A 9430-nucleotide genomic window follows, 5' to 3' on the forward strand; every position below is an offset into this window, starting at 1 on the left:
AATAGTGTGTTGAGAAAGTTTTTCTAGAAATTGTTTATCTCTGTAAGTGGGTAATCTGCTTAGCAATAATTTGTGGCTGTCATTATAATTACTCTGCAGTTGCCCTTTTTCGATGATATTTTGATCTTTATTGCCCTCCCTGGTTAAAGGCCAATGCAATTTCCTAAAAAGTCAGCTATAAAAGAAATTTGGTGTGCACTGATTCCTCATTGGATAGACAACTAAAAAGAAGTGACTTGGGTTTAATAAGTCGGAGGAATCATGATTTTCGTAAGTAATCGATCATTTTTTGTTTTAGCTAGACTAGAAAATTAGATAGCAAATTTATATAATTTTATATAATTATGCAAAAGTAGTTTTCAATCAAAATTTTGTTTGCATTTCAAACAAAGAACAAAAATGTTTCTTTAAAAATGATGAGTACATACATTTTGCGCTCATTTTTTAATATACGAAATTAAAAAAAAAAAAAAAACTGTAAAAAATTTGAAATGATTCAAAAAAGTAATCCAACTAAATATACTCTAATAAATTATGATGTTTACTGATTTTTAATGTATTAATGTTCAACAAATACTGTTCAAATAAAATATAGAGAATTCTTTATCGCGAAATGGATCTTCCGCTCAATTTGTGGCTAGAGAGAGGAATTTCTGAAATACATTTGAAAGAATAAATGCCAGTATTCCCATATTTAAAAATAATTCTTTTATATAAGCCTCTAACGAGTAAGAAAAGAGGTAAACCCAAAATGAGATGGATGGAGTCAGTGTAGACAGACTTTCTGGCTATCCAGAAAAGAAACTGGTGCACAAGTGTCAAAAGTAGAATGCGGTGGAACAGAATTTAGAGGTAGGCATTGGCCCACGCTGGGCTGTCTAGCCAAATATGATGATGAAATGCCAGTATTGAGCCAAAAATAATTCAAAATCTTATTTTAGATTAATCTTAATCTAAAATAATTCTTAATCTTTAGTAATCGTATTCTTAATTCAAAATCTTCTTAATAATTCAAATTTTCAGTAATATATATTAAATAAAAATTGAGAAAGCTGAGATATTGGAAAACAAATTATTAATAAAATTGTAGTATAATGTTCTGTTTAAAAGATAAAAATTAATTTGAATATTTACATTATTCATATCAATATTCTTTATTCCGCAAATGAGAAGGAACTACTTTTTTAACCCTTTCATTACGGATTTTAACTATATGGGGAAAATATATGTCCCATTATCAGTCAAAGGGCTAAATATCTAGAGAAAGCGGATATTTATAAATCAGTATTAGGGACAATGACCATTAAGTATAATTGAAACTAGTTTATATAATCTTTTTAGCAGAATTGGCGTGTTAGTATTGGAGAACAGTTATTACCAAGTAATGGAGAAAATCAAGTATGAATTTTATAACTCTTCTTTTTTATTGAGAGGATCCAAAATTTGATACATATCTGCAATTTAGTTATATTAACGTGCAGCAAGAATACACGAATACACAAATTTCTATTAGAATCTTTACACTAACTTGGAGCCCTCCGGCCACAAGCCGAGACTTTACCCCTAATATGCATCTCCAGTTTTAATGACAAGATCATGCACCAAATTTTATTTATCTCGTTTGTCAATTTTAAGTTAGAGTGTACATACGCTCATGAAAAAAACGGTCGTCAATTAAGAAATCTTTGAGCGATCTCATGGAAAATTTAATACAAATCAAATGGTAAAATCTTAAACTAAATTTATTAATCAGTCTCTTAGCCTTTTAAACTACCGTATCCTTAATTTACGAACGAAAAGACAGTTCGATTGTCTGGAGAATTATTTCGCCTAAAATTCGATAGAAAGCTAGAATCTGAGTCTACGATATTTCACCATCTATCTCGTCCTTTTTTGAATATTACATTCACAGAGAGACGGATAGACATCGATTGAAAGCTAAAGTTTTGTCTGTGAAATTTCATGCATCTATTTCGTTTCTTTTTAAGTATTTCATTCATAGATAGATAGATTGACATTGATAGAATTCTGAAATTTTGGTCTATAAAATTTCATCTAGTTATTTCATTGCGTTTTGAATATTGCATTCATTGATAGATACATAGACATTGATAGGGAGCTAAAATTTTAGTCTATGGAATTTCACTCATCTATTTCATTGTTTTTTGAATACTGCATTACATAGATAGATGGATCGACGTTGCTCGAAAAGATATGTTTTTTCGGATGATACGTTGATATCGTGAGGTCGAACTTTTCGACAATTGCAATTTTTCCTTTCCATATTTCGCATATGAGAATGTAAAAGGAAAAGAGAAATAATTATCAGAAATTCTTTTTTCGTTTCGTACTCCCTGATATTGACGTCTTGGCTTTAGTTATACCGCTGGACTTAATAGATTATCGACGGTGTTCTGACATGTGGCCCTATTGGGAGCAATTGGTCCAATCGATTAAAAGCTATTAACCGTCCGGATACCATTCTTTACTACCTTAACTAAAGAATAGTTACGGTAGCATAAGCTGCATGATTGTCTTTAGGGTTGAGAAAATCAATTTCATCAACTTAGTTGTTTGGAGAACTTTGTTCTATTTTTCTTCTTCAAAAAAGAAAACAAACTATAAGAGTTGATTGAGATGCGGAAGTGTCTGCTCATACGTCTGAAAAAAGTACATTTTTTTTTAATATTTCCAAAAATTTTTTCTAAATAATCTATTTTTCAGTTACGAAATTGCAAATAACTTCAGTTTTTGATTATATTTTTTTGAAACATAAAAAACGCTCTATCTTTTCTAAATGCAAGTATAAATTAACGAAAGTAAAAGCGAAAAGATTATCGAAAATTTGCTCTGTTTCTTCAAGACGAAATATTAGAGAAGTTAAAATTGTATCCATTTTTATTCTATTAGTTTTAATAGAATAAAAAAGGATAACATTTTTTAGAATAAGGATTGCTTAGTAATATATGCTTAAATTAATGTATATTGTGTAGTGTTTTTAAATTTTTAAAATTTTATCGCATTATGTCATTTTTTTCTAAACGGCTACATACTGAAGAATGTTATTTTTCGTTGGAACTCCATTTTGAAGAATTTTAAAATTTCACTATGTATTTTTAATGTCGAATGGGAAATATTTTATAACATAGTTTTAAAAAATTGACCGAAAAAATAATAGATTTACAGTGATTAGTTTGCAAAATGGGAATGGATCACTTTAAGAAAAAGTTGAATTGAATAATACATTAATTTACTTTTATTATCTGCTTTAAAAGTTTCTTCGCATTTATTTTAATTATCACTGATTATTTTATCTCCTCTTAGATTACTCTTCTTTTAATTGTTCTTGCCGCAGTAAATGGCCAAAGATCAACATCGGTAAGTGTGCACCTGTACTTAAGCTTTGTACTAAAAATGCATTAAACTTTTAACTTATTCAGTTTTCTGAATTTGAAAGCATATTTTAAAAAAAGTATTTTAATTATGTTTATTTAATAACCATTTTAAATTACTTATGAAAATTTAATAAAACATATACCCGAAAGAATGTGCACAATTTACATTCGCCTTTTTGATTTCGAGCAAAGAAGACATGTACTTCTAATAAAAAGAAAAAAAATATTACAAATGTTTTAAACAAATCTGAACTCAATCAATCGCTTTTGCGATAAGGAAAAAAATGTGCGATGTTATGCTCAAACAGCTAAATTGATAGGTTTGACCTGAAGTCAAAGATTCATCAAAGAACTGCACGCGTTTGACCGTTAAATAAGTTCAATTTTTTAGAGTACCAATTGTTAGCAAATATATTTTTAACCCATCTTGTCTATAAACTCACTCAATATACATAGCTTAACATAGGTAGTTTTTAAGCCATTAGTGATTGGCCTGTATTTCCAAAAGGAAGAATGTTTTAAATGACATTAAAAATTATATGTTATATCTATTGTCAATAAATATACTGCTGGAAAAAAAGGAATGGAGACTAAATTTTTATATAATCCTTAGGTCCTATAAATCACACAAAAAATTACATACTTTTGCGACTAAAACTGACAGAGGTATGAAGCTTTGAATATTTTGAGCGATTTCAAACCATTTATATAGGCATCTCCATGTACATATGCCAATCAACAAGAAATGTTTGCCCAAGAACATCCTTGAATGCCTTAAAAGAACAAAATTCAACTTATCTCATAATTTGACCAAACTTAGTCGCAGAAGAGTAGAACTTTTTTTGATTAAAATTTTACGCAATATGACCAACTGAACACTTGACATTTTAATTTTTTTCTTCAGAAATGTATATTTTTTTATTCAAACAATATATAATTCAACAATATATTGATATACAATATATTTATTCAAACGTATATAACGTATCAATATATTGATTCAAATATATATAACATATCAATATATTGATTCAAACATATATAACATATCAATATATTGATTCAAACATATATAACCAGCGGGGTATGTTTTCAAGAATCCTTCTCGCATATTCTCTCATAAATGTGTTTTCACCCTCCCCCCCCCGCACATAGCTGTTGGCCTTAGATAAGGTCGAGAATATCTTTCATGGCATTGACAAACAGAAGTTGTGAAATATAGATCTTTTGCGTGAATCTAGCATTCTTACTGTATCTAGCACAATCTTTGGTGATTAATTTCCAGCATGCGGGTAATACTCAAACATCTGGAAATCTAATATATATTTTTAACGTCATTTTCATTAACAGACAGTCATCGGTTTGACAGATTTATTTAACTTACCAAATTTCATTTAAATAGTTGAATTATAATGTTTACAGTTATGAAAAGTATAGAACAACAGAAATCAACATATCATCGTTTTTTTTTTTCAAAATTTGATACGATATATAATTCAGAGACTAAACCTAAATTTCATTTATCTAGTTCTTTACGTTTTGTAATTATCGTGCTCACTTTTACTTGGAAAGTCAGATAAACAGATTTCCTATGAATAGATTTCGTTCAAAATATTATAGAAACTGACAAATTTATGTAAAGTTCATATATCAAATTTTATCCGCCTAATTCAAATCTTCCTTTTATCAATTCTTATTTCTTTTCTTTTTTTTTTTTACTAATCGTTTACCTCTTTTCGAAGAAGGTATTTGCGATATCGCTATATTTGTTGGACCATGAAATCAAGAAACTTCCAATTGATACATTGTGCGAAACATCAGGTCACGTCAAAGTTTCTAAATTTAAGGAATGACATATTCGCTCTGATAAATTTATCCATATTATTCATGTCTGGCAAGTCAAAAAATTTATTTCGTAATGATTATTGTTACACGAGATGCTATGTTTCCATTTTTAAAACGAATATATTTATATCAATGTACTGTTTTATATTTCATATTTTAATTTATAAATATTTTGCAGCAATCTTGTTCTTTCTAAATTTTTTTCATTTTGTGTATTACAGTATGATTATAGTCCATGCACATTATTTTAAAAATTAATTAGTTAAAATTCTGTTAAATGTTGAAAAACCCTCTAAATTTTTAATTGCATAGTGAACAGCAGGTCAATCTACATATCCAAAACCTTTCACATGATAAATGATTCTACTCTAAGCACAAATTGTAAACTCACACCTTTGAAATTACATCGATTGTTTTTCTATCCTTGGCGGTTTTGAAAACAATGTTATATTTTTCACATGTATACCTTTACTCATTATTTAAATTTAAAATATTTCTGCTTCCAACTTAAGTAAATATGATTTAGATGTTTTTAAAGAGATTCTTTTTAACTTTCTGAGGTTAGTACTTCCATGAGGGTTTGTTTGGTATTTTCACTTACACCTAAAATAAATTGTGTGCTGTTTTAGGTCAGGGCGTAGTGTTGTAGAGTATAGGAAAATAATTACTCAGAGTAATTTGCATAGAAAAGTAGCTTCACAAAAACAGTTCTTCATCCGAAAATGAATTCAAATTAGTCATTTAAAATTTTTTGTTCCCCAATATCCTGACCCAAGGACTACTAGGTTGTTATTCTATTCATGTAGTGAATCATACAGTACACTCCCATTTAACACGGTAACTATCTGACTCTTTGTAAAAAATCCTATTAACTGAGAATTCCTTATGTGGACAATTGAAAACAATATGTTTGGAATGCTTATTACCACGCCAATTTTTATTGTCTGAGCTTTATTTAATTAGATGGCATTTCAAGGAGAAGTGGCGCATTGGGCGCTGGGAATTAGAAATGTTTTTCAGTAGTAAATGCAGTGAAAAAATTTTCTTTCTAAATTTTAACAAAAATTAACCATATGAATTTTGTAATAAATAAAAATAGTATATCGAATAATCTGGAAAATGCTTAGTCATTTCTAATAAAGATGAAATAAAGAAATAATTGTATAATCAAATAACTCAAATTAATAAATATGAATGCAAAATCTTAGTAGCCACTCAATAGTTCTATGATCTAAGCTGTTTTATTAATTAAAGCAATTATTATTCAGTTTTACAATTACAATTTTTCGTTAAAACAATGTAAAAATGCTAACATTAACGATGGAATCATCGATCATCCAATTGCAGAATTCGGCAAATTAACCCTAAATAACTAAACTTAAATCAGTGTTACTGCAAAACTAATTATTCGACACTTAGACTAACTAAATACAAGTGTAATTTTTAGTTACTTTATTTATTTGAAACAAATTGACGCAACTTAAAAGAACATTTCACTTAGAAAAAGGCGTAATTCATTATACTGTGAATAAGCTAAATAACATCTCGAATTCGCAGAGCTGACAGACCAATATGCTGTTATGCGAAAGTTAAGTTTTTTTAGGATTAAGAGCATTATTTCAGTTTGGGATATCACGCGAATCTGTCACACATTATGTTCACGCATTTGATAAATGCTCGCGAATGAAGTAGAGAATTTCTAATTTTCTTCTAGATGAAGCACCTTTGGATTATTATCAATGTGTTAGGATCCATCTTGGGATAATTTGGATGGCCAGATAATTGGGATGAAAAGGTAGTATTTATCCTTATCAAGAATTAATCTGATAGATAGGTTTTCATTTGGACTAAAAATACAAGTTGCTCATTGTTCAAGACTAATTGCATCCAAAAACTTTCTTGCTCTTTTTTTTCCCACAGAAAAAAATTTAAAAATTTTTAAAAGAAGTAATCGATTATTTACATCGATTATAAAGACGGAAAAAAAGTTGATATTTTTAATTTAAGTAAAAAAAGAAGTTGTACTATAATATCGGTTAAAATTTACTAGTTTTTGATCGTGACAGATGAATTTTATTCAAATTTGTCTAACCTTTCTATTAGGAAATTAATCTTCATTAAACCCTCAAAAATTTGATAGAATTTATTTTATTCTATCGGAAAAATAATATATTTTTTAAATTTTTAATGAAAAAAGTGTTAACATTTTTGCTATATGAGAACTTTTAGTATTGTTGAGTATCTATATTAAGCCATTTAAATTTCTTTAATTTTTGTTACATATTATTTTTAAATATTCTGTGAAAAATTTATTTATAGAGGAAACTATTTTATATTTTCTAAGAAATTGATTGTATAGAAGAAAATGTGGCTCAAAAACACAACGGAAACATGTTTTTGATATTATTATTATTCTTATAAATGCGTTTTAATATTTAACGTAATATAATTAAAAAAGTGATTACAAAAAATTACAAAAAGATTCATTACAAGAAAGTGAAGTGTAGCCGAAAGATAAGTCAAAACTCTTTGCCATTTTCAAAAAGTGTGTTTGCCAGTGTTTCAAAATTTATATTGTTTACCAAAACAATTCTAGCATTTCCCCTCGTATTTAGCAATTTTGAGGCTTTCTGTGTTTATCGACAAAATAAATAAAACTGAAATTTTTTAGCTTTCTTTTATTACCTCATTTAGTAAGAAAGTAAAGTTTTTAAAATGATCATCAAATGTGAGTTAGAATTTCGTTTATTGTCATTTTTCGCTCAATAATGTCTCATTTGTACCACAGAAGGAAGAAATAATATCGTAAACTATCAATTCTTAATTGAAAACAAGGCAGTTTCCAACTAATTAAAAGGATTTTAAATTCCAAATAAGTAATATTGAGGCTTTAAAATAAATAACACTGAGATTTTAAAATAAAAGACTTTTAACACTAAAAGATTTTGCAATAATATTAATATATGATCAAATAATTAATATAAATTCAAATATCGTTTATTGTCATTTTTTTGCTTAATAATGTCTAATTTGTACCCCAGAAGAAAGAAATAATATCGTAAACTATCAATTCTTAATTGAAAACAAAGCAGTTTCCAACTAATTAAAAAGATTTAAATTTCAAATAAATAATATTGAGGCTTTAAAATAAATAACACTGAGATTTAAAAATGAAAAATTTTTAAGACTAAAAAATTTTGTATTAATATTAATATATGATCAATATAAAGCTCGGACTGTGCATCTTCCATCAGTTTCTTATCTACGAGTATATTTTCATTTCAGAGCTATCACCATACTCCAAACAACATAGAAGGTCCAAGACTTTACTCCTTCAACTATCGCACACTTTTGAAAGATGGTGTGGGAGAAAGTTCAAGATCTGAAAGTGCGGATGGCACAGGAAAGATCCAGGGTTCTTATTCTCTAAATAATGCTGAAGGACACTACAGAATTGTTGAATATATAGCAGACGAAGATGGTTTCAGGGCTGTCATTCGCACCAACGAACCTGGTACTAGTAGAAGAAATCCAGCTAATGTCGTAATGCAACCCGAATCTGGGCCATTTGAGTATAATCCAGTAGTTCGGCGACCTGCTGCAGATGAACCAGTCCCACCAAATATAAAACCAGCCACAACACCCGAATCCATTCGAGTACCGGACCGTCGTCCAATGTACAGGAGACCTGCTGTCTATTCAGGTCGGAATCCACGTGTAAATGTGGCTTCTGAATCTGATCTAGATCAGAATATTCCAATAAATCGACGTCCTGCAGTGAATTCCGGAGAGGAACCTATAGTTCCAAAACTTGAATCTGTTGATGTACCAGCAGATGACCTCATTTCTATATTACCAATTCTATGAATAAATGATTTCGACTCATATATGTAGCACTTTCTACTCCAAGTGGAAAAGGTGCTATTATGCCACAAACTATTCAATAAATAAATTCTGGATTATAAACACATCATATTTATTAATGATTATAACATATATGTTTATTCATGAATTATTATATTGGATTTTAAATGATTCAGTTTGATATTAAATTATCAAAACCAATGTTTTATGTCAAAAATAATTTCTAATATTTACTAAGATGTTAATTCTTAATTTTGACTCTCGAAGTAGTATTTTGTATCATTTTAATTATGTTTAGAATAACGAAATTAGTAATTTCGAAGATT

At 28.4% G+C, this 9430-nt stretch overlaps 1 protein-coding gene across 1 annotated transcript; it reads left to right on the plus strand.

Annotated features, from left to right (window-relative positions):
- The first annotated feature begins 215 nt into the window (after positions 1-215).
- LOC129969500 (cuticle protein 16.8-like) lies at positions 216-9199 on the plus strand. The gene is made up of 3 exons (XM_056084100.1): positions 216-270; positions 3325-3378; positions 8526-9199. The coding sequence occupies exons 1-3, from the start codon at positions 262-264 to the stop codon at positions 9105-9107; spliced, it is 645 nt and encodes a 214-aa protein (XP_055940075.1). The 5' UTR covers positions 216-261; the 3' UTR covers positions 9108-9199.
- Positions 9200-9430: the final 231 nt, after the last annotated feature.

The sequence above is a fragment of the Argiope bruennichi genome, chromosome 5 (assembly GCF_947563725.1).
Source record: "Argiope bruennichi chromosome 5, qqArgBrue1.1, whole genome shotgun sequence".
In the NCBI taxonomy this organism is placed as follows: Eukaryota; Metazoa; Arthropoda; class Arachnida; order Araneae; family Araneidae; genus Argiope; species Argiope bruennichi.

Bases quoted from the DNA above. Each gene is read 5' to 3' on its own strand.
- LOC129969500 (XM_056084100.1), top strand. The intron at 3,379-8,525 runs GTAAGTGTGCAC...TTTTCATTTCAG, and splicing joins ATGGCCAAAGATCAACATCG to AGCTATCACCATACTCCAAA.